Raw genomic sequence first — 26,807 nt, forward strand, 5'->3', positions numbered from 1 at the left:
TCTCTGCTCATATTTGAAAATAAAGTTGGGAAACTGGTTTTGGCTACAATGACCAAAACCAATGTATTTGCATTAATATTTTATAAATATACATGTAAATCTGTTAGACCTAAACAGATATAACAACAATTAAAATATAAGAAGATTATAGTTTGGTAAGAAATTTCTAATAATGTTGTCTATATTTTTTAAAAATACATATAAAAATACGTGTAATAATATTTAAACGCTGAAAACTTTTTTAATCAACAGCAACAAACGGACTCTAAATATCAGTTGTATGCCTTTCTATTTCAATATTATGCAGCAGCTCTGTTTTACAGGAAATTTGGTCTTATTTTTTTATCTTTCTCAAAACTATTGATCTCTAAACTAGCAGCGTACGGCTCAGGCGAGCACCGGCAAACAAGATTCAAAACGGTGGCGGAGCTAGGGGCTGAGGGGGCATGGCCCCGTGGCTTTCTAAATTTCCTATTTGAGGTTGGAATAAAATTACCATTTAAATAAATAAGAAATCTCCGCCCCCTCAAATTCTAGAATATGATAACCAAAATTTGGTCTCCACAATGCCGCCAGTTGCCATGTGCCTGGACAACAGCAGCTCCCAACAACCGTCACCTGCTCGCAAGGACCTTCTCCGGCCATCATGCTCGCCAGAAGCCAGTCGCCTCGGCCCTCGCTGTGACCGGCCACCGATAATGGTGGCAGCGAACTCTGAAACGACGGAGCAAGGAGGCTCTGCCATAAGTTCAGGTTACTCCGATTGATGAGGAGAATGAAGAGATGGATCGGGTTATGAAGAGTCCTGGTCGGTTGAGTGCATGGTCCACTGGCCGGGTATGTTTCAACCTAGCTCATTATGTATATTACTTTCCCTGTTTGGATTTTTTTTTTTTTTTTTTTAATTTTCAAAAATACCCTTGTATCGTTATGTTTAAAAAGAGATAAGATGAAATAATAATTTCTTTATGTTTAAAAAGAGATAAAATTAAAGAATAATTTGGTAAAAATATAACTCTAACTCTCACTAAAATATTGTCTAAAAAATAAGAGTACTTTCCTATAAATTTTTAAATTTCTTTATTCTCTTATAAATTAAATTCTCAAAATAAAAATTATATATAAAATAAAAATATAGATTTTTTTTGGCTACAAAATAAGATCACTAAGAAAAAAGTCTCATTGCACACTTAAAGTGCATGTGACGAAACTAGTTTTAATTTATTTTTTGAGAAGTAGTTTAGTTTTAATTTAAAGAGAAAAGAAATGCTATGCAAATAACATACATTGAAAAAAAAATATATATAAGTTTTTTAATTTAAATTAGAATTAATAGCAAATAAAATCAAAGGATTTACCCCTATAAAAAAAAAGTATTTACCTTAATTTATACAAAAATTCCTTTATTTTTAGTTTCATATTTTTTTTTTAATTTTATACACTTATTTTTCAAAAACTTTATGTTAGATTTCTTATTTTATACTATATTATATTAAAATATATTTTTTTTAATTTTTAAAATTTTTTTTTCATATACAATAATTACTTTTTACTCTCTTCTTTTAGTTTTAATAAATATAAAAAAAGAATAAAAAATTATATACAAATATAAATTTATATGGTAACTATAATAATTTTATAAATTTATACATTTTTAATTTGATTAATGTAGGTGATTTTAGGATTTGAAATTTTAAAATGGAAACATTTTTTCTGTTTTGCTTGGACGCAAATGCTCTTACGGTTTGAAAAAAAAAAAAAAAAAAAAAAAACCTAAATTCCAAGCCAGTCAACGGTTCCATTAAAAATCCAACGCTAATGGGCTTTTGATTAAAAATCTTAAATTTGTCAGTCAAAAAGAAGACAGCCCAAACTAAACTAAACCCACAAATAAAGGACCTAAGCCCATTTAAATAGAAAAACACAGTAAGCCCGTTTTAAAATAAGTATCCCAAATCAAATAAGAAACATAATCTCATTTGGAATCGCATAACTGATAAACCCAACATTTTCAAAATTACATTTTTGTTTTCAAAACTCTTCAATTCCTAAAATTTCGTTTTAACTCAAAATTGCACGAGGAAAATGTAAGGGGAGAAAAACTGCAAATTAAGCTTGCTGTGCTTTCTAAAGGAGTGAGTTTAGTTGTATTAGTTCAAAATGTAATTTGATTTTCTTTCAAATAATTGAATAAAAGCATGAATGTTTTGCCTCTAAAATGATTTATAAAAATAATTTTTTCCAAAAATCTCATGTCCAATATCCAAAACAAGATATCATCGAAAATTGGATGTTATGAGGTGTTTAATACCTTTTCTAAGCGTAACCGAACTTCTAATTTTATGTTTTATAGATGGAGACATGAATTTAGACTATAGTTTAGCTTAGGGATCTGTAGGTTATTCCTTAGCTTAAATTAGGTGATAGAATCATTTAAATATAGGTAATAAATCACACCTTATAAATCTAATAGTTGATGGTAACTATCTCGAGATGAATAAAAGATAAAGATAAATGAAATTGCATATGCACACACAATTCTCCAATAATAAAGTCATTTTGTATCATCAGTGCCAACAACAGTGCCTATTCAAATCGTTAGAAGCTTGTGTCATCGCTATCACCCGTGCACCTCTTAAGCTATATCCTCGTGCCATTGCCATCATAAGTTGTCTCTACCCTCTAAGTGTGATTTTAAAAATATACAAATAATGGAGGTGTTTAATAGCAAAAGATAACAAGACCAATTAGAAAAAATCTAGATTTAATTAAAACGTAATACTCAAATTAAATATGTATAAAATGTAATTAGCCTCTTCAAACTTGTTATACGTGTGTTTAGAGGGATTCTTTAAATCAAAAAATTAGGAATAGTTATAAACACATCTTTACATTTATCCTCAGAAAAATATATCTAAATAATAGGATTTTTATTTTATTTTATTTTATTTTATTTTTATCATTATAATGTAGCCGTGTTTATCAACAATTCTTCCAGTGCAAAAGCAAAGAATGGGGAATATGGAGTTTTAATTTCTACTGTGCTTTAAATTTTAACTTTGACCTAGACTTACGTGTTTGAAAAAATTTATTTTCCTTATTTGACCGTATTATCTGAAGTTTTTAATCTTGGAAAAACTACATTTTAAACCTATAGTTTAAGGGCTCAAACTCTATAGTTTCAAAAGTAACAAATTAAGCCTCAAAATTTTAAAAGTAACAAATTAAACTTAATTCAAAAGTAAAAAAATTTAACACCGAGATTACATAAAGAAACAAATTAAACCTCATACTTTTTTTAATAAGAACCTCATACCACTAAAGTGCAAATAATTGTGTTTGATGTTTAATTTTTTATTTTTTGAAATTACAGAATTTAATTTGTCACAGTTTGAAACATTGGGGTTCAATTTGTTACACGCCATAGACGATAGGGTATTATAGATAATTTTTCCATCAATTTATTGAGAATTATATGTGAGGCTACTTTAGAGCATTTAAAATTGAATAAACAATTCTATTCTCTTAATTAAATGACTTTCCCTCCCTTCCATAATTCTTCTCTACCAAATAATGAAAATATATATATTTTGCACTTTTCATATTTGGTAGAATCTCTACCAAACAATTCTTTTTTATTTTCTCACTTATCTATCATTCCTTTGATTTTTTTCATAGTTTTTCAACCCTTTCATTTTTAAAAGGAAAATTATATAAGATTGCTATACGACCGGCTGTACTCGGGCGGTTAAGAACCAACATATCTATAAAATGAGTGTAGCATAAATGAGAATGTTAAGATAGATAAGTGGGAATACATGGAAATATAGGATTTGAAATGAAGAAATCTGTTTAAAATTAGGGGTAGCTTATATTGATGAAAAGATGAGGGGGAGTCACTTGAGATGATTTGGTCATGTTCAGAGAAGAGCGAGTAATGAACCGAAAAGAAAGAGTGAGTTGGTCCATGTTGAAGGAAAAAAAAGGTAGACGAATACCAAAAATAATATCGTTAGAAGTAATTAAAAAAAGAAAAAGAAAAAGACATGTCAATTAGGGAGATAAAAAACCATGACTTTAGATAAGATAGAATGGAGAAAAAGAATTCACGTGACCGATCCAAATCTAATCTGTCAACCGACCCCAAATTATGGGACTAAGGCTCTAAAATTGGTGTTTTCAATTCTCTCATTTTTCCATCTTTCCTAATTGATATCATGAATTTTTTTTCTTCTTCTCATTTTTCTATTCTTTTATTCTTCTCTATGTTCTACTCTCCCATGGTCCCACCTTTTCATCCTCTCTCCATCCCTATCAATGATCGTAGTGGTGATCCTAAATAAGGTTGTAATCAAGTTGTTTATAAACAACTCAGGTTTGACTCAATAAAAAATTTGTTCATATTTGCTTTTTTGTTTATAACGAAGCTAAGGTTGAGCCTTGATTTTAGGCTTCTTTATTAAACGAGTTGAGCCAAAAAAAAAAAAAATGTTCATAAATAGGCTCGTGAACAATAAGGCTTGATAAAAAACAAGCAAAGCATATGCTAGTTTATGGGCTTGGTAATAAGTTAGATGTGGGCTTGAAACATAAGCTCATATCTTATTAAATCTTTAATTGATTGGGAGTTGTGATCACATCTCCAAACCAAATAAGCTTGATAATATGCTTAATAATGTATTTGTATTGTATCTCAAGCTCAAAAGCTTGATATTGAGCTCTATCTCAACCTGAATAATAAATCAAGTCAAGCTGAGTTCAAGCCTTTGGACTTTTTGACGAGCTTAAGCTCAAACATAGTTTGTAGGCTTGGTTCAAGCTCAAGCCGAGCCTAAACATTAGTTGTTGAGCCGAGTTTGTACATTCAACAAAGTTGGGCTCTTTTCCAACTCTTTCTAAAATGTAACAGTCCCCACCAGAGTCCTAACCTGATATTTTGTATTGTCTTGTAACAAATTTAACTTGATGAAACAATGGATTAGTATTATTATAACATCATTTTTTATTGGGACTATCACATATATTGTTTTTATCATATATCAATCACAATTTATCATTTTAACTTAAAAAAAATATTATAAAATATTTTGTATCACTAGACTTTTTGTTTTAAGAGTCTGTTTGGAAATAGTTTATTTAGTTGAAACTAAAAACTTTTTGTTAAAAGTATTGTAGGTGAAACTAAAAAGTAACTAAAATAGTATAGTGAAACTTATAAATAGTACCAAAAAGTGCACTGAGATCTATGAATAATAGCAAAAATAAGCTAAATAGTAAAAAAAAACTGATTTTTTAAGTCAATCATAATCCTAACCTTATTATAACTTTTGCTAAGTTTTTAGAAAGATTTTTTTTTTTTTTTTTTGAGAAAGTAGTTTTTAGAAAGATAATAATAGGAATACCGTTTCCATCCATTTGGCTTCTAGATAGAGCTTCCCTTTTCTCGGCTAGTGCGCCCATTGGTCAAGCAGTCAAAGCACTTAGAAAGTGATGGTAATATGATCTGGAAACCTTTGCTGCGGAGTTCAGCCAAAGTTTTTGACTTTCTAATGAAATTGCTGTGACTGGAATCATTAAAATTTAGTGCGATAGATAAAATAAAATAAATTATGGGCGAGTTTGGCTAGAGTTCTTTGCTATTTGTCCCAAGTTTTTTTCTTTTTCCAAATAATTTAACTTTTAGCTTCTTTTTTTTTTTGAAAATAAATTAACTTTTTAGCTTTTTATTACACTTTAACATAAAACATTAAAAAAACTATATATATATTTTTAAATACTATGCAAACAAACTATTGGAAATAAGCAAAAGCCAAATGCTAGTTTGGCCAAAATTTTTGTCTCATTTTTATTTGAAATAATTCAATTTTATTTTTTTTAATATAAATAAGCTTTTTTTTTTTTTTGGTCTTACATTATGTAAATAGGTTACCGGAAAACAAACACCCTTGACATGATGAGAATAATTAGTGAAATGAGAGAATTATCTTATACATTGGTTGCATGCAATCTAATGAAAGAATCTTTTAGAGTTGTATTAGGTCAAATTATTAAATTCACTATTTCTTAATTGTTTAATTTTTTAAAACAATCAATTACTTATCATGATAAATATAGTAGATCTTGAGTTCAAACCTTGTCTCTATCTTACCTCTCATTCAAAAAAATCTCACATGTTGAACCTTATTTAATAAAGGAAAATTGGGGCCATAGTTGAAGAACAAGTGTTAGATTAAATGAATAAATCTACCATTTTATAACAGTTTAAACTTATGGATTCATGTTCAAGATCTGTGTGTCATGCAAATATTGGTTTATTTATTTATTTATTTTTATTTCTTTAAAATTGGGAAATTAATTTTTTTTCCAATTCAAATACTAACATGGTATTTTTTAATGTCAATAAAATTTTTTATTATTATTTTAGTTACCACATAAGTTTTAAGTGTGTCAGCGTATACATCCTATGTCATCTTGGTGTTTTTCATTAGTAAAAGTTAATAGGTAAGCCTAACTTGACAGCAAGTTAAAAATATAGAAATTAAATTGACTAATATGAAAAAGTAGAATCAAATTAAAAGCGACTTCAAAATTGTAACTTCACCGTTCTTCTTTTGACTCATCATCTTTTTTCTATTTTTCCGATCTCATTTTTCCGTGTTCCTTGATCCCTAGTCCTACCAATGGATTTTTTTTTTCCACCCCTCATTTGTCTATTCATTTACCTATTCTTCCATCTTCTGTCCTCCCCCTAGTGCCTACCAACAAAAGACACTGGTGCTGTCGTTTTACATATTTTAATAATTGTACTATAGTGAATGTACCCACCGATGCACCTTAATCGTGCTCATGTCCGGGCCCCGAAGACTGACCCCTAAAGGTCAAGCGCTCCCTTGCTTGGAAATGCAGTGGCATAGTCAGACCCAGCTCTTAGAATTTTCCTGACACAGACTTTGGAAAACTGACCGTCAGTTCTAGCTACCATATTCCGTTCACACTGGGGAACTGTAATTTTGAAATATTTTGGAAATTTCAGTTAAGCCCCTTAAAAACCTCAAATCAAAAATAAAAATCATATTAGACCCCAAAAAAAAAAAATCCCTTTATTAAAAAAAATCTCTGCCTAGGGAAAAAAATTTAAATGAATTATATATTATGACTATATGTTTTGTTTGCCATTTTGGGGGTTGGAACTATCATTAATATTACTTTTATTGTACATAAATTATAATTTATCACCTTAACAAATAAAATATATATTATTTTTATTGTACACAAATTATAATTTATCACCTTAATAAATAAAATATATATTCTGAAATAATTGTTGTCGATAGACTTTTTGTCTTATTATAACTCTTGGTGAGGAAAGTTGTGAGAAAGATATTAACTAATAGGAAGCTAGGACTTAGGAATATCGTTTCCAACCATTTGGCTTCTAGAGGTTGGGTACACCGTACATGACATCGATCTAGCCGGCATTGTATAATAACCCATGTTAATGAGCTTGGTGGACATGCACATAAGCTTGTCCACTAGTCGAGTCGGGTCGATATTTGACCCAGCCTAGACTCAACCCGCTAGCATTGGGTGGAAGGTAAAGGGACTTAAAATCGATTGCCAGCGTCAATCGGTCAAGTCGGTTTTGGGTTCGGGTTGGTTCGATCAATGAAAAAATTTGCCGGAGCCTGCAAATGTTGCTGAAATTTGCAAAAAAAAAGAAATCACCGAAATTTGTTGGGATTTGGCCAAATCTGGCTAAATCTCACTAAATATAGTCGAGATCTCGTTGGATCTCCTCGGATCTGAGCTTGATTTTGTCAGTGTTGGCCGGATTTTGTATATAACTTTAGTCGGGTTGGGTGGCTCAAGTTTTGGAGAAGAAAACCTGCCACTCGACCCGTTAGCATTGGTTCTTGGGTGTGGAAACTTGCCACTGACTGATGGGAGCGTCAGTTCGGTCTAAAATCAAATGGGGATCGGGCGGTTTGGTCAGTCCGACGGGTATGGGTTGGGTCTGGACACCCTTACACGCACATATTCTAATTCTATGAGAAGTATGTTTCGTGATTTTATATAGGCGAAAAAGAAGTAAAAGGTGGCCAAGAGCATTCACATTATCTCTCAAACTCCAAAATAAGTTATTTAACACCCCAAACATCAAGAAAGTTTCTACATCCTATGTAGTAAAGCTAAAAAAATTTAGCAATGTACTATAGTAAATTGCTACTAATAGCCGTTCATTGTAGCACATTGCTAATTTCACTTTATTGTTTTTAATTTTCTCTTTTCTCTTTGTCTTTAAGGATTTGTTTGGTTGGAGGAGTGGAAAAGTAGAAGGATAGAAAATTGGGAGATGATAGAAAAGTTTTTAGTTTTACTTCATAGTATTTGGTTTGAGAGTAAAAAAGTGAAGGGATAGAAAATATAGTTTGTATAAATTTACTTTTATACTCCTAACAAATAAATAAAGGTATTAAATTAGAAGAAGAAAAATACAAATGAACCAAAAAAAAAAAAAAGATATAAAAAAATCAATTGAATGAAAAGTATATAAAAGGACAAAAAAAAAAAAAACCCAAAGAAGAAAATTTTAAAAAAAGGAAAATGACAAAAAACTAAAGAAGGAAATTAAAAAGAAAAAAAAGAAAAAAGAAGAAGAAGAAGAAGAAGAAGAAGAAATAGTTGATGACGGATCTGTTTGAGATTCGCTTATTTGCTGAAACTGAAAACTTTTTACTAAAAGTACTGTAAATAAAGGTAAAAGTTAACTAAAGTAGTACAGTGAGACTCATAAATAGTACAAAAAAGTGTATTAAGGCTCATGAATGGTAGCAAAAATAAATTGAACAGTAAAATAAACTGGTCTATTAATTTGGAGTTAAACGCACACAATGTAAGAAAAAAAATGACAAAACGTGTATAAAAAAAATACGAAAAAGAAAGAAAAAAAATTCAGAAACTATGAAAATTTGAAAACCTAGCATGTTAGCAGCACTTAGCATAGGGTGTTTTTTGTCCAAGCATTTTCTCTCTTGTTTTCTCCCCATTTTGGGGAGAAAACACCTGGACTTCACCATTTTTTTTTCTCTCCCTCTTAACCAAACACCCACTAAAAATATCTTCTCTCCACTTTTATCTCCTCAATTTTCCATCTTCCCTAAAATCCCAATAAACAAACATACCCTAATTCTACCTCTCTCTCTCTCTCTCTCTCTTCCCCCCCCCCCCCCCCCAACGCAAACCACGCAAACCACGCCATTGACGCCTCTGAGATGGAGATTGGCATGAGAAGTGGCTATGGGTTGTGGAGATTGGCGAGCCTTCCAATGTGTTGTTTTTGTCTCTTTTATTGTGCTGTCACTATAAATCAACCAAGAAGCCGAGATCTTGCCGAAATATGGAAACGCAAATCCGCTAGGAACCCAAATCAAAATATGGAAATCTATTGTTTTCGTTATAGGTATGTGGCTGGGTTTTTTTGGGTTGTGGTTGTGTGGTGGTTGTGCTTCATAAGTCGTGGCTGAGCTTTTTTCTGGTGGTGGGTCAATGCGTCTAGGTTTTTTATTTTTTATTTTTCGGTGGTTGTGCCTTATGAGCTTTTTCTAAAAGATTATTTTGGGTTATTGTTGTGGCTGGTGTTGGCTAGTTGTTATAGCCAGTTGTTGTTTGTTTTTGTGGTAGTTGTTGTTATGTTAATGAGTTATATGTTAAAATATGAGATAGAATATAGGGTGTATTTTTAAATGAGGTGTTAAAAACGATAAGAGAAATTATATGTCTACAATATTTTCACAACATTTTTATAACAGATTTTAAGTGGCAAGTTGTTATTGGTTGTTATTGTTGGGGCTAAAAAGTAATCTTATTGTTGGATTTGAACCAACAATAATTAACCACCTATGATTTGTTGTGAAAATGTTGTAAAAATGTTGTGGACGTAACATCTCTCAAAGGATAAAATAATTTTTTAGTTGCTAAAAGCTAAGAGTATGTTTGGTAACTGTTTTTTCTCCTTATTTTTTATTTTCAAAAATAGTTTTCTATTTTTGAAACAAAAAAATTTTTTTGGCAATAAAAAATGGATAGAAAACAAAAATTGTTCACAAAATTCAATTTGTGAAGGAAACTGAAAACATGCAAAATGCTATTTAATTTTTAGTTTTCAAAAGTCAATGAAAACACGCATTTGATTTAATGAATTTGTTTCATTTAATGAGTTAGCATTAGAGTTCAAATCTTAGTAACAACATATTTTTGTATTTTCTATTTTTTTTCAAAAAACTTTTTTTTTTTTTAAAAATAATTTCAACTAACCAAACATGTTTTTGAATTAAAAAATGCAATAAAATTGTTTTTTTCTTTATATTCTCAAAACAAGTTTTTGAGAATAGAAAACAAAAATAGTTGCCAAACATAACTTAAATTTTTTAGTAATTCAGATGTGAATGCTCTAAGGCTTTTATATAAAAAGTAGTGTGCACCACATGAAATAGAGAGAGAACACAGCCAAAGGAGAGTTGTGGTGCTGCGAGCCTGCGAGAAGAAAGGTGGCTGCGTGAGAGCCACAGTGAGAAGAAGAAAATGAAACTCGTAGGTGAGCATAATGAAGAAAGAAAATTGTGACAGCAAATAAAATAAAATGATTTTATTTAGCTGTGAAGCATATAGAAGATTAATTTGAGGTTTCTCTAGATAAGTTTTTTGGATACTACAACCGTTGGTAGTTGTATTCAAAGTGTGAGTGAAGATTTCAAGTGAGTTTATATCATTCCTAGAGAATGATATTATTGTATTTGGTATGGATCTTAAGTTAGGCATATATTTGAGAGGAAATTGTAATTGATTGATAATAGTGAAATAACTGTGGCTCCGTGGATATAGGTACATTGCTAAACCAAGTAAAAATTTAATGTCTTGTGTGATTGTTTTCTTTAGGACATATTTTCTCTGTTTTTCGCATCTCACAAATCTAGGTGTTGGGTTAAATTCCTAACACTAGATAGTTTTTTTTTTTTTTTTTTTTTTTTTTTTTTTTCACACGTGCTGGAACCACACATTAGTCAAGCAGTTAAAGCACTTGGAAAGTGCTAGTAATATGATATGGAAACCTTTTCTATTCTTATCTATACATTTGGTTGCATGCAATCAAAGCGTCGGTTTCAAAAACAAAAAAATTGTCAGTTATATTAGATTTTCTACCAAATACCTACAGTTGAAATAAAATAAATCGTTTTCTCTTCTTTCTCACTTTTGTATTCTTCCTGCTTCTTCTTCTTCGTTTTTTTTTTTTTTTTTTTTTCATGTTCCCAAATCACTATCAATTAATCTGCTTTTTTTTTTTTAATCTGTCTGTTCACCCATATTTTCTTCCTCCACCACCACTACAACTACCAGCCAAAGACAACAATGGCCCTACCACTACCAACCAAAGACAATACAATGGCCCTTCCAACACGGAATGAATCAAAACGTAGTGGAACACATTGATGCACTAGAAACGGTTGGTAAGCTGTCTTTTAACACATTTTCTAGTCAATGTCCAGTCAGCAGTGTGTGGCAAGAATATCAAGTCAAATTTCACCCGTAACAGCCACGACTCACCCTTCTCTCATGGAGCCCCCATGGGTGTTCCCAATTTCCCACCGGAATGCAATTATCCTCTTCTCCTCTCACAAAAAATTTTTGTTAGAAATACTGAATAAGTGTATTATATTTTTCAAGTAATAAAATATACATGAGTGCCTTTATATAGGAGGCAGAGTGTGCAGTACAAGTAAATATGCCATGCAAGTAAACAAGGTGGGCCTAAAACCTATATACCCTAATACACGTTAATAGCCTCCTTCAAACTCAAGGTAGATGTGAGACCAACTTGAGGTTGTCAATTAAAGTACGAAGTCGTCCCTTAGGATGTGACTTGGTGAAGATATCTACAAGTTGATCTTTAGAGGAGACTGAGATCAGCTTGAGAGCACCATGGACAAGATGATAACGGATAAAATGACAATCAATCTTAATGTGTTTAGTTCGTTCATGGAAGATATCATTGTGAGCAATATGAATGACACTTTGGTTGTCACAATAAAGATGAGTAACAGAGGATGTGGATACACCTAAGTCTTTGAGAAGTCATTGTAACCAAAGGCGCTTAGATGTGGTATTAGCAAGGGCACGATATTCTGCTTTAGTACTAGAGCGGGCCACATGAGTTTGTTTCTTGCTTCGCCAAGAAATCAGAAGAAAAGCAAGAAGAAAGCAATAACTAGTGGTGAACCTGTGATCAATGTGATCTCCTGCCTAATCAGCATTAAAAAATGCACGGAGAATAAGAAGAGACTGAGCAGAGTAGAAAAGACCATGGAAGAGAGTGCCCTTTAGGTATCGAAGAATGCGCAGAACATCAGAATAATGAGTTGATCGTGGAGTAGACAGATATTGGCTCACCTGGTAAATAACATAGGAAATATCTAGACGAGTGACAGTGAGATAAACTAGGCTACCAACCAAGCGCCTATAAAGAGAGGGATTAGACAATGGTTTCCCCCCTAAGGGAGTCAAATACGCATCAAGCTCAACTAGAATGTCAACAGTCTTGCTATCAGTGAGTCCAGCTCGAGACAAGAGTTTAGAGGCATACTTGGTTTGAGTAATATAAAGTCCATCTGTAGAATGAGTGATTTCAAGACCCAAGAAGTAGCTGAGATGTCAAGATATTTCATCTCAAACTGTTGACTGAGAAAATCCTTGAGTTCTTGAATGCCACTGAGGTTATCACCAGTTATGATCTTATCATCCACATACAAGAGAAGTAAAATAGTGCATTTGTCAGTGCAACGAAGAAATAAGGCAGAATCATAATGACAAGCCATATAACCCAAGTGAAAGATGGTAGAACTAAATTTGACAAACCAAGATTGGGGAGCTTGTTTAAGGCCATAAAGTGCACGTCGAAGGTGACAAATCTTATTTGATTCAACAGGGAGACCAGGAGGAGGTTGCATATAAACTTCTTTACTTAAATCCCCATTAAGGAATGCATTTTTGACATCCATCTGAAAAAGGTCTCATTTACTGGCAGCAGCAATAGTTAAGAGGGCACGAACAGATGAGATATGAGCAACCGGAGCAAAGGTCTCTTCATAATCAATCTCATACTCTTGTGTAAAACCTTTTGAAACAAAATGAGCTTTGTATCGCTCAATGGACCCATCAGATTTCCCAAGAGGGAGAGTCACCAAATTCCAAGTATGGTTTTTAGATAATGCATCAAGTTCCTCTTTCATTGCAATCTGCCATAAAATGTCAGTGGAAGCCTCAAAATAGGTGTGAGGCTTGTGCGGTGTAGCAAGGGTAATCTTACATTATTAAATGGGGTAATTTTACATTATTTATTGGTGGGACATAATAATTTATAGAATTGACAAAATTTCCCATAATAATAAATTTTATTTACAAAATTTTCATAATCTATTTTGAAACCCTAACCTCCCTCACTCATTAAAAGTCCAACTCAACCCCTCTCTCTCTCTCTCTCTCTCTCAAGATTGGAGCTTCTGATCAAAATCCATGGCTGATAGACCTAGCCTTTGCTTTGCTAAGATAAGCATTGAAGGATGCGGTAGAGCTGGTTTTGGCCACTACTAAGCTTAGTACAAAGAGATTTGGAAGAGAGGGAATTGGGTAGATGAGAGCTATCGTTGTGATGGCTTGTGTGAATGATTGTGGTTGCTAGCAATGGCCATGGATGCTCGGCAATGAGGGCTTTGGTAGCCACCCTCATTATGACTTGCAGTGGTTGTCATGAGAAATCCAGCTATGGAGGTTCAAACCTTGAGTGTGATAAGCAAAGGGTTTAGAGAGAGATGAGTCACAAATTAGAGAGAAGAATGGGTATAATTTGATTGGTTGGTGAGAAAGAGTGGGAAATTGTGATTTGAAATGATGTTTGGTTGGTGAGAAAATGGAGGAAAGTAAAATAAAATTTAATTTAGTTATTTAGTCATCTTTTATATATATAAAAAAAAAAAAAAATTTCCTTTAGTTATTTGAAAAGGATATTTTTGGAAATTCATTGTTAAAAATTTAATATTATAAGGGAGGTTAGGAATCAACCAAAAAAAGTAACATTACATTATTAAGATATGATAGGAATGTAAATAGTGAACGAAACACCTTAATATGATATTTCAATAATCAGATTACAAGAATCTAATATTACAAAAGAATGTGACATTACAGTGTAATGTAATACCATGCGAACCAAACACCTCCTCGGATTTTATAAAGCAATGCTTTTTAACAAAATAGTCTTGAGCTTTCAGAGCCTAGAAGCTACATTCTTTGAGGCCTTTGACGGGGGTTAAAAATAGGAAAAAATTAGTTTACATAACTTTTAACATAATTGTAATGTAGTTGAATATGAATAGTAGAGAAAAAGTGGTGGTTCATGTGAAAGCAACGTATAATCATTTAAAATCTAGTCATAATTAGCAAAAAATTGTGGATTGGAAGAATTCTTAAAATAGTTTTTAAAAAAAATTGTGGTGATAGGTTGGTCAGTTAGACGTATAGAAGATTTTCTTTGGAGGATATATTCATTCTTAGGGCATTTGCTTTAAAGGATATTTTTTAATCCTAGAAACTAGTATGGAATTCTAGATAAAATAGTGAATAAAACCTATCAATTAGTAAAATAAATTAAATTAAATGGAAAAGAAACATAAAGAATAATTTTTTTTGGAATAAATTAGATAGTTACAACTTACAATGGGGGGAGGGATTTGAACCTTAAATGTTTTTGTTGGAAACACAAGAAAAGTGAAAGTGTAAAAAGTTTTGTAAAAGTATAATTGAAGCTTTTAAAGGAAGTTAAACTAAAATTAAAAGTTTTGTACAAATATAATTGAAGCTTTTAAAGGAAGCTAAGCTAAAATTAAAGGAAGCTAAGCTAAAATTAAAGTCGACAAATCTTTTTTTTTTTGGGTACACAAACTGGAATATTACACATAAAGTGAAGTAAAGAGTTCACATTACACAAATATAGTAGCAATTGACTAAGTCAAGAAAATAACCCACAAGACACAGCTAAGAATAGAACTCACATAGGACCAAACCTTAAATAACGAAGCTACCACCTAGTACACCATAGAAAGTAGAAACTACAACAACCACATAACATAGTACAAGGACTACAAGTAGATATAGGAAAATGCTAGGACCGTAATTCTTGTCACAATTTTTATCACAACTTGCTCACGTGGCAAGTTGTGAGTGGAGGAGTTGTGGAGGATCCTTATATTGATCGTTATTTCTGGCCAGCATATTCTGTTCACACTAGGGAATTGGAAATTTGAAATATTTTGGTTGAAAATAATTGTACACCCTTGCCTCCCCAAGTCCTTTGCATAACTCCGCTTCCACAGCAACCTTATCCTCGGAAAGTTGAATCTGTGAAGGGTCCATATCACCAAGTATGGAAAATAGCAATTGATTGGCCACATCTTCCAAGGTGACAATTAGTTCACCACAGGAAAAGAAGAACATGTGGGTAGCACTGCACCAGCGACAGACCAAGTGTTCGAAGATTGAGCAAGTCTCGAAAGGTTTTCAAACTCGTAGAAGTAAGCATTACCTTCAAAACGCCGATCTATTAGAGTGTCTCCATGAAACCCACATTAGAAAGTTCCCTGTCTACCTACTCACTCCAACCCTTCGACTTCCCTGACCCTAACTCAAAATGAATGGGGACCGGTAAAGTATCCCCACGATGGATAGCGACATTCAAGATGGTATTAGGTAGAGGCGCCTAAGACATGGCAGTATTCCTCCTATCCAAATACAAACAAGCCCGATTTGCAGGAGGGGTATAGCCACTGCCACCATTGGGAAATGAATATGCGAGTCGTACCATGGATCGAGAAGAGGGAGACTCATGGCTAGGGTCATGGGCAGTCCCCCCACCCTTGGAGTGGTTCGATTTTGCAGAAGAAGCCTCCTCTTCCCATTCCTTCTTTGGTTCCGATGAAGGAGACTTCTCAAAGGCAGGCACTTTCCCTTTATGGCAGGAAGAGCTATTGCTTTTGGCGAGAGCTATAGAAACAAGCATGGTTTGGAAGAAAGAAGAAGAAAAAGACAAAAAGGGAAAGGGAAGGAGATTTGACAAAAAGAATGAATGAAGTGATGAAGGAAGGGATGGGTAGGATAAAAGTAAGGAGGGGAAACAGTGGGATGTGTTCCAAAAGAAGTGACTATTAAATGAAATGGGGGCTGTGAGTCTGAATGACAGTTAAACAAGGAAATTTGAAAAGACAACTCTGTTCGCAATAGAAAGAGAGAGTGAAGAAGAAGGTTGGGGACCACTATTCAAAAAACTCGCAAATGAAATAAGCACGATATTTGCATGTGAATTGCAGAACAATTCACATGCTGAGGGGTTGAATGTTGATACCCATTTTTTTTAACCTAGGCTTAAAAGTCCAATAGTAGAAAAAGTCCAAACAAGAACAAAGAATGGTGGTGGAAATAAATAAAGAAAGGCAATTGGACTACACTTTAAAGGCCTGAAAAGTAAACAAACTTGGCCCAAACAATGGCCCAAAGAGAGAAAATACCCAGGAAGAATAGAGAATAAAGCCCACAGCGGCTCATTGGCCCTCTTTAAGATACGGGCAGTGTATGGGAGCTAGACATGGTGGGATGACCCTCATTGAAGAATAAAAATGTGCCTTAGTAATGCCCAAGAAGGAAAGATGGGATAAGGTCCAATAAGGTCACACGGCAGAGACTAATGAGAAAAGTATTTATGGATTTCTGAGTCTAATTTTAAAGAGGAAATTCAAATATTCATTTATGAAATTGTTGGAACCAATGTTTTGAAATCTGTTCCATTTCGGTCGGAATGGCTGAAAGTTTCCATGTCGGCAACCAATCCCACACAACCATACCCCTTGTTCTGTCTCGGTTTAAATACCAGATCATTCTGGATAAAAACCGGCCATTCTAGTCAATTTCATGAGTTTCAGCTGGAAAATATGTTTTTCTAAATGACTTTGGTAGAATCATTCCCCCTTTTATCGTACTAGACCCAGATCGAGAGAGGAGAAGAGGGAAAAATAAATAAATAAGAAAAGGTTTACCATGCCGCTATTAGGTAGTAGTGAAAGAGGAAGAAGATTGTTGAGCAATAGCAAACTTATTTATATATATTGGACCATATTTACTTCCTATATCAAGCAGTAGCAAGACAGGAGGAAGGTTATAGAAGCACTTGACTGGATCTCTAATTGGTCAAAAAGAGAGTAAAGAAAGAGAAAATTAAATAAAAAGTGATATTTGTGGGTATGGTAATAGGGTTAAAAAAAAGGATGAAATTTCAAAAGAGAGAAGTAGAGGACAGATAAGATATTTTTAAAGAAAAAAAAAAGTGTTAGGTATAGTTAAAGGTAAAACAATAAGAAAGAGATAAGAATTATTTAAAATAGTAATAAAAAGAAGCATTAATTTGGGATAAAAAGAAGCATTAATTTGGGGAAAAAACCAGACAAATAAAACTAGCACATCACTTTATATATATATATATATATGTAGAGTTGGGTTCAAGTCACACTGATTTAACTTTAAATAATGTTATACCATTTAATATTTTTTAATTGGATATGAATTTTGACAAATTCACTGTTAAATTACATTATATTCATATATTTTCCATGTTTGCAAAATTTCAAGGTGATCAAAGATTAATAGCCATGTTATCAATTAATTATTTAAATTCAAGTTTTTGTAGTTTAAAATAACTAGCCGTGAACTCGCGCATTATGCGTGATAATTATTTTTATGGTGGTTTTAGTATTTTTTTTTTTTTTACAATTTAAACAAATTGAATAATTAATATATTTCATAATCATATTTTTATTTATTATAGGAATAATCATAAATCGTAAATATAAATTTTGTTGTACTAAAATGAAAATAATACAATTTTTCTCAAAAATTCAAAATGCAAGTTAACGAAAATATTCATTTTTTAATAAAAGTTATTTATAACTATGGGAAAACAAAAACTGTCCTTGTGGACCTCCACGGATTACAGGAAAAAAGCCTTACACAGTCTACTTATAATTAAAAAATAGGAAATAAACACTCCACAATGGGAAACAATTGGTTTCATTCATAACAAATATTATAGGTAAAGTTTTAATATTTCCCCCAAATCTCTTGTCCTCGTGGAGTTGTACATTCTCACTTTCTCAATTTAAGATTTCTCTCCCCTTCTTTCTTTTGAAAAAGTCCCTCTCTCTTTGCTTCTCCTCCCTTATTTATAGGTCTATTCCTTGTCCTTATCTCAACAGTTGTCCTGTTGCTAAGCACTCTCAGGGATATTTTTCTTTACTTTATCGGTTTCCTCCCCTCCCTTATCCTTGTACTTTGACTCTTGGGAGATGTTAGTATTGTTCAGGCTGTCTCTTATGCATTTAATGCGGTAGAATTTTGGTAAGAACCCCCTCATTAATGCGGAGGTAAGAATCTTCAACCTTCTTGCATGTTATGGAAGTTTCCCGTGGTCCTTGGCACCTTTTGGAAATTACACATGGATCATCCAAGCACATTGCTTCAAGTAAGGGTAGTCTCTTACCTTCTCCACGGGAATCATTTTCCCGTGGTGTTTTCCACTCTTGGATATGGGGGATGATTCAACCTCCTTTCTCTTACAGCCTGTTGCCCTCCTAGACTTCCTTCAAGTGCACATGCTAGGCCTAGTTTGTTCCCATGGCCTGGTCCGTTATTGGGCTTAAGGCCTAGACGGGGATTCTTCTAGTCCCCACAATAACATTTTGTGAATCATTAAAAAGAATATAAAATTTGGAAATTATTCTTTTAGTTTTAAACAAACTTTCTCAAACCTTCATTTTTTATTTTTTACCTACAATCCAAAATACTGAAAAATGTAACTAAAAAGATTAATAAAATTTAACAATGATTAATTGGACCAATTAGAAAAACAATTTGTTGTTGATAATCTATTACGGTTATTTTCTTTGCAGAAATTGTAATTTCATCCACCCAATACATATTATCAAATAAACAATTATTAGCAAAATCTAAGAATTAAATTTCTATATATGCATTGTTATAAAATAATAATAATAATTAAAATAAAATTGCAAAAGCTAAAATTTGTCACAAATCCGATTATTTTCGTTTGGCTAATCTTTGCTTTTTTTAAAATAAATGACATTATAGAGTACTTCTAATACAACTATTAAGAGAACTTTGTCTACCACAAAAGATTAAAAAATAAACAAAAATTAGTAAAATCTCATAATTTAATATCTAAATTGAGTATTATAAAAAATCATACTATGTAATAGAATAAGTACCAAATTATCTAAATTATGCTATGTAATATAATAATATTATATTTTTATGTGCTATATTTTATTCTTTATAACGCAATAGGATAACATTTAACAATTTAAGAGAACCAAAAAAAAATTAAAAATTAAAAATTAAAAATTAAAAAACAAAACTAAATTGCATTAACCCAAAGTAGAGTTTTAAAAAATATAAAAAATTATCAACCTAAAGCAGAGATGCAAGAATTTTTTTAAAAACCAACCAAAAAATTGTGTGTGTGTGTGTGTGTGTGTGTGTGAGAGAGAGAGAGAGAGAGAGAGAGAGAGAGATATCTTTTTTGTGAGAGAAAGTTATGTATAAAATGGAAAAGATAGTGATAAATTTATAGTAAGAGAGTGAATAAGAAAAGACAAAAATAAATGAAGATGAAGGAAAGTATAAAGAATAATATTAATGTAGATAATAGTGGGGAGATGAAAATGTAAGGGAGGGATAAAAGTTACAGAAGTAGTAGAGAGATGAAAAGGTAAGGAAGGGAGAAATGTTAGAGAAGTGTAAATATTAAAAAAATAAATGTTAAAAACAAGTATAGGAAAATTAGAAAGAAAAAAGATAATGATGTAGAGTTTGACGTGACTCAACTGAAAATAGCAACAATAAATATTAAGTTTTAATTTTTAAATATATATAAAATGTAAATATATAAAAAATAAATTTATAGATCTGATGGTCTTAACAGTGCCCACCCACAGATTCTTTGTTTTTTGAGATTACGCACCGAATCTATCTAAGTTTACTTCCCTTAAAATATTCATAATCGTGCCACGCACCACACCAAAGGAAAAGGCTCATGTCCGGGCCCCAAAGACTGACCCCAAAAGGTCAAGCGCCCCCTTGCTTGGAAATGCAGTGGCAGTGTCAATCCCAGCTGTCAGAATTTTCCTGCCAAAAGACTTTAGAAAACTGTCCCGTTCACTCTGGGGAAACTGGAATTTTGAAATATGTTGGAAAATTCGGTTAAGCCCCCCTATAAACCCCAAATCAAAAGATAAATCATTATAGACTAAAAAACAAAAAATCCCTTTATCAAAAAAAAAAAAAAAAAAAAAAATCTCTGCCTTTATCGTCTTTACTCCCAAAAATGAAAAATAAAATATAATCTCTGTCTAGAAAAAAAAAAAAATTAAATGAATTATATATTATGACTATATGTTTTGTTTGCCATTTTGGGGGGTTGGATTATTCAAAAATTAAAAGTTTAATATTTCAGTGCTATCTTACTGTTCAACTCCACCAACAGAGTTATTTTTAAAAATTTTTATTTAAAATTTTTCCTCATTAACAAGATGACTACAATTTAGTATCATTATTGATTGGGTATATATATTTTTTATGTTGCTATAAATGTCAATTACAACAAATCATTGCTACTTATTCTTAGCTTAGCTCAAGGTTTGATTTCTTGTCCCAAAAAAAAAAAAAGAAGCTCCAAGGTTTAATTGAGAGACGCTATGTATAAACCTTTTTAGAGTTGAAGATATTTGTTTAGTAGTAAGTAAGTTTTATTTTAAAGAATTTACAGATTGAAAATGAAATTTCACTATTATTATTATTATTTGATAGTTACAATAATAAGGGGAGTGAAGATTTGAACTTTAAAAACACTATGATGTGTCGATTACTAGGTACAAGACTTTTGACAAATTTTACCATTACTAGCATAATATGGTTTTGATATCTCAATTTGTTTTAAAAGAATATTAAATATTTTTGAATTGTGCCAATGACTAATAAGAATTAGAAAATTGATCGATTTGTTTAGAGTGGTTATACTTGTACTTATTCTAATAATTTTTTTGCAACAATGACACGAGAACTTTTAATAATGAATGTTATTAAAACCAGGTTCACAACAAAATATAAGATGATATTACAACTAATTCTTAGATTTTTTATATCAAAATGAAAATTATTACGAATTTAGTTTAGAATTAATCACCAATTATTTTTAGAATGGGTTATGATTAGTTAAAAAAATGGTGCAAAGTTTTCTTATACTTGGTCCCCAAGGTAAATTTCCCTGGTTCACGCCATCTTAAAGGGAGCAAATTCTTAGTGATTGCTTGCCACTCGCTCATCTTTGAATTGAGAAACCGGAATAATGAACTGAACTCCCAAAATTCCAAATGACCAAAACAACTATCTTCCTCTCCTTCCTTCTCCTCCTTTTCGGACATGCGAACTCTGAGTCTCAGCTCCATGACAAAGAACAAACAGTCCTGCTGAAACTAAAGCAACATTGGCAAAACCCACCATCTCTAAGTCACTGGCAAAATCCACTATCTCTAAGCCACTTGAACCCCCTAAACTCCTCCCACCACTGTAACTGGCCAGAGATCACTTGCACCAGTGGAACAGTCACCCAACTACTACTTCAAAACAAGAACATTACCCAAACAGCCCCACCCTTCATCTGTGACCTCGAGAACCTCACGATCATTGACCTCAAACAACTTCATCTCTAAAGAGTTTCCTAAAGCTCTCTACAACTGTTCCAAGCTCGAAGACCTTGACCTCTCACAGAATTACTTCAACGGCACAATCCCCGTTGACATTCACAGCTTGTCTCGCCTGCGCAGCCTCAACCTTGGAGCCAACAGCTTCTCTGGTACCATGCCACCATCTATTGGACAGTCAAACAACTTCATTATTTCCCAAGTTTCTTAAAGCTCACTACAATTGTTCCAAGTTCGAAGACCTTGACCTCTCACAGAATAACTCTACCAGCACAATCCTGGTTGACATTCACCAATTTTCTGGTTGGATTGGATCCCAGCTGGAGTGTCTTCCTGGAGGATGGTATTTGAGGCTTGTAATAACCTCTCTACTGGCACAATTCCTCGGGAATTAACATCTCTGCCTTACTTAACAACTCTTTTGCTTGATCAAAATCAACTCTCAGGCGTCCTTCCATCAAATATTATAACATGGAAAACGTTAAATACTCTAAATCTTCGCCGAAATAAAATCTCTGCACCTATTCCAGAGGAATTAGGTAATTTGGCAGGTCTTACAGAGTTGGACTTGTGAGAGAACCAACTTTCTGGCCAAATACCACCCCAACTTGGCCTCCTGAAGCTCACTTTACTGAGCCTCTCTTCCAATCATTGATTGGGAGGATCCCAACACAATTTGAAAATGATGCATATGCCAGCAGCTTCTTGAACAATCTTGCTCTCTGTGCTAATAAGCCATCACTAAACATTAACAGCTGCAACAATTCTGACCATCATAAATCAAGCAAAGTTCCATCCATATATCTTGCATTAATTATTAGCTTGGTGGCAGAAGCTCTACTGGGTTTAATAGTTTCAATATCCATGATCAGGAAGAGAAAGCGGGGATTGATGGCTGCCCCTTCCTAAACTCTCTACCAGACTACTTGCTTACTGCTCCATTATTGAAGGAATTGGAGATTTCTGGTCCACAGCTTCTCAAAGAACGTTTCCAAAGAGGGACCGGAGAGAAGTCAGAGAACTGGCACAAGATTTCTCACATCTCTAACATCAAATTGGATTGGGTGTATGTGCAAAGAGATGGTGAACCCCAGTTTGATTCAAAGGTAACTCTGCCTCCTTTCTTCTTCTTCCTTTATTTTATTTTTTCATTCCAAATATATCAATTAAATAGAAATATATGGATTGGATTGTGAAAACAGTCTGGAAGTTTAGTTTACTCCAACTCTCCTTCACTCAATGCCAACTTCTAAGCATGCATTTTATTTATTTATAAATATATGGATTGTATTTAATCCCCGCCTTCTCTTCCAAAAACCTTATCAGAACCTTCAAATTTGCTAAATTTATAGCTCAATTTTACCTTTCATACAATTTTCGCTCAAATTTAGGTCTCACAATATAGAATTTAGCTTCAAATTTTTGAAAATTTTTTTTCCATTGTTTTCGTATTTCTTGTTAAAATTTTCTTTTTAGGTTTTTTTATTTAAAATTTTAATTAGATTGAATTTATTTCAATGGATTTTTTGTAATGTGATTATGTCAGGGAATCAGGCGAGCCAAACAAGAGGAAGTCATACATGCCACCAGAGAAGCAGTTCTTAATTACTAGAAATGGTAAAAATTAAAACTTTACTTTGATTTTTACGTGTTTTTTAAATATGATAATGTGTGATGTTTTTGGTAAACAGCTACTATAATGGTTTGTTTTTTAATCCCCGCTTTCTCTTCCTGATCATGGATATTGAAACTATTAAACCCAGTAGAGCTGCTGCCACTAAACTAATAATTAATGCAAGATATATGGATGGAACTTTGCTTGATTTATGACGGTCAGAATTGTTGCCGCTATTAATGTTTAGTGATGGCTTATTAGCACAGAGAGCAAGATTGTTCAAGAAGCTGCTGGCATATGCATCATTTTCAAATTGTGTTGGGATCCTCCCAATCAAATGATTGGAAGAGAGATTGAGTAAAGTGAGCTTCAGGAGGCCAAGTTGGGGTGGTATTTGGCCAGAAAGTTGGTTCTCTCACAAATCCAACTCTGCAAGACCTGCCAAATTACCTAATTCCTCTGGAATAGGTCCAGAGATTTTATTTCGGCGAAGATTTAGAGTATTTAACGTTTTCCATGATATAATATATCTGATGGAAGGACGCCTAAGAGTTGATTTTGATCAAGCAAAAGAGTTGTTAAATAAGGAAGAGATGTTAATTCCCGAGGAATTATGCCAGTAGAGAGGTTATTACAAGCCTCAAATACCATCCTCCAGGAAGACACTCCAGCTGGGATCCAACCAGAAAATTGGTGAATGTCAACCAGGATTGTGCTGGTGGAGTCATTCTGTGAGAGGTCAAGGTCTTCGAACTTGGAACAATTGTAGTGAGCTTTAAGAAACTTGGGAAATGAAGCTGTTTGACTGTCCAATAGATGGTGGAATGTTACCAGAGAGGCTGTTGGCTCCAAGGTTGAGGCTGCGCAGGCGAGACAAGCGGTGAATGCCCACCGGGATTGTGCCGATGAAGTAATTTTTTGAGAGGTTAAGGTCTTCGAGCTTGGAACAGTTGTAGAGAGCTTTAGGAAACTCTTGAGAGATGAAGTTGTTTGAAAGGTCAATGACCGTGAGGTTCTTGAGGTGTGATATACAAAATGTAATTTCTTTCTAATGCACTCACTTCAATAGCCTATTGTATTTTGTTTGTGTGTGCTTTTAAAGGGTGCTGTACAGTATGCTCTTATCAGAGGGGGAAAAAAAAATGCAGCTTACAGTATTAATAATGAGATTATCAAAAAACAATTTCAAAATAAGAAAAATCTTTGTCAAAATATGAAGTTTTTTATTTTTATTTTTTTAGTTTAGATTTTGTATAATTTAGATTTCTTAATGATCATCCTAAAAAAATTTAAGGGAGTCGCCACTTAAGACTAAGGTACAAGTCTTCATAAAAGAGATTCACACACTCCCCTTTAGATTAAGCTTGAGCAAAAATTTCAGGTTTATAATTTAAGATTTGGTCAGCGAAATACTTTTTATTTTTTATTTTGATAAGTAGTTAGGGAAGTACCTGAAAGCAAAGGATAAGAACCAGTTTTGGGCTTTATTTACTAAACGGGCTCTGTGGTTTGCTTTTGGTGGATGGATCCTCTGATGTCGGTTTCTCCACAATTGAGGCTAGGGTGTTTGTTTTGTTTATTTATTTATTTTAAATATTGGATTTGAGGTAGATTTTATGTCGAGCCAAAACTATTGGTTTTTCATATACGCAAATGCCTATAGCTCGGTGTTATTATTAGGCATGTACAGCCTTGCAGGTTCGACCCAAAGCCTATTAGTTCCATTCATCTCAAAGGAGTCAATTTTAGTACCAATATTTTATATTGGTTTGGTTGGTTCCAGTGAAAAAAAAAAAAAAAAAAACGTAATTCAAAATTTTGGAAAAGAATAAGTGAAAAAACCAAAACCAACCACTTTGGGGAAAAATAAATCCCGAATTGCACAAGTATGTGTGATGCTTTATGATTCTAATTATAAATGTGACTTGCTAGATTATTTCCAGAACATAATTAGAATCATAAAGGGTTTTAATCAGAAATATCTTGTATAAGACCTGAGATTTTGACCCTAGAATAAATTTCTCTAATAAGATTTGGGTTTTCTCTTCAAGAACTTGAACAATCATGGCTGAAAGTATGTTCCATTTATTCTTCTGGGTAACTCTTTTTTTTTTTTTTTTTCCCATAATCCATAGCATGGTCTTTAAAATTGCCATATATACTCGAGTATGCCTTCATGGCTCATGCTCATTTCGCCTTTCTCTTTTCACAAATAACATGGATCAAAATTTCAGACCTTCTCCTAGCCTGGGTTCTTATTGATCTTTGATAAGATGTTAAACACCGACCACTTTAACATAGATATTAAATTTAGGTTGCGTATATACACTCACATTATTGTTCGTAAAAGTAAGACTTCATCTTAACTTCTTTTTAAGTGGTCTCTATTGGACAGCTGAGAGGTCAGTCAATTAGTAATGCTAACGAGACACTCCTTCACATACATAAATTGACACATTGCTCCTTAAAAAAAAACTCATACTTTGTTTATGTGTCAACTCTTCATCGGATTTCAGTATTTGTAACGTGTGTTCATTTGAGAATAGCTTATTTAACTTTTTGTTAAAAACATTTTGTTGTAAGTGTGTTAAGGTATATTTATACCTTGAAAAAGTAGGAAAAAGTGAGGTTTTAAAAAGCTGTATATAAAAACTAAAAAACTAAAAGTTAAAAGCTAAACTGAAATTAGTGAACTAAAAAAAAAAAAAAAAAACGTAATTCAAAATTTTGGAAAAGAATAAGTGAAAAAACCAAAACCAACCACTTTGGGGAAAAATAAATCCCGAATTGCACAAGTATGTGTGATGCTTTATGATTCTAATTATAAATGTGACTTGCTAGATTATTTCCAGAACATAATTAGAATCATAAAGGGTTTTAATCAGAAATATCTTGTATAAGACCTGAGATTTTGACCCTAGAATAAATTTCTCTAATAAGATTTGGGTTTTCTCTTCAAGAACTTGAACAATCATGGCTGAAAGTATGTTCCATTTATTCTTCTGGGTAACTCTTTTTTTTTTTTTTTTTCCCATAATCCATAGCATGGTCTTTAAAATTGCCATATATACTCGAGTATGCCTTCATGGCTCATGCTCATTTCGCCTTTCTCTTTTCACAAATAACATGGATCAAAATTTCAGACCTTCTCCTAGCCTGGGTTCTTATTGATCTTTGATAAGATGTTAAACACCGACCACTTTAACATAGATATTAAATTTAGGTTGCGTATATACACTCACATTATTGTTCGTAAAAGTAAGACTTCATCTTAACTTCTTTTTAAGTGGTCTCTATTGGACAGCTGAGAGGTCAGTCAATTA

General features: G+C 32.7%; 1 protein-coding gene across 3 annotated transcripts; it reads left to right on the plus strand.

Moving 5' to 3' along the window:
* Positions 1 to 238: 238 nt before the first annotated feature.
* Positions 239 to 24,649, plus strand: LOC111998263 (uncharacterized). Of its 3 annotated transcripts, none has more exons than XM_065761567.1 (4): positions 239 to 837; positions 22,742 to 22,975; positions 23,416 to 23,486; positions 23,636 to 24,649. In XM_065761567.1, exons 1-3 carry the CDS (start codon positions 784 to 786, stop codon positions 23,479 to 23,481), a joined length of 354 nt encoding a protein of 117 aa, XP_065617639.1. In that variant the 5' UTR covers positions 239 to 783; the 3' UTR covers positions 23,482 to 23,486; positions 23,636 to 24,649. The 3 variants fall into 3 exon arrangements, with proteins under 3 accessions (XP_065617639.1, XP_065617641.1, XP_065617640.1); XM_065761569.1 differs by having other exon boundaries at positions 239 to 480; positions 577 to 837; positions 23,416 to 24,649; XM_065761568.1 differs by having other exon boundaries at positions 240 to 837; positions 23,751 to 24,649.
* Positions 24,650 to 26,807: the final 2,158 nt, after the last annotated feature.

The sequence above is a fragment of the Quercus suber genome, unplaced genomic scaffold (assembly GCF_002906115.3).
Source record: "Quercus suber isolate HL8 unplaced genomic scaffold, Cork oak 2.0 scaffold_419, whole genome shotgun sequence".
NCBI lineage: Eukaryota > Viridiplantae > Streptophyta > Magnoliopsida > Fagales > Fagaceae > Quercus > Quercus suber.

Excerpts from the sequence above, each read along its gene's own strand:
- LOC111998263 (XM_065761567.1), top strand. The coding sequence starts at position 784 with ATGGATCGGGTTATGAAGAGTCCTGGTCGGTTGAGTGCATGGTCCACT. Across the intron at positions 838-22,741 it reads GTGCATGGTCCACTGGCCGG|GAAGAGAAAGCGGGGATTGA; the intron begins GTATGTTTCAAC and ends ATCCATGATCAG. Across the intron at positions 22,976-23,415 it reads AACCCCAGTTTGATTCAAAG|GGAATCAGGCGAGCCAAACA; the intron begins GTAACTCTGCCT and ends TGATTATGTCAG.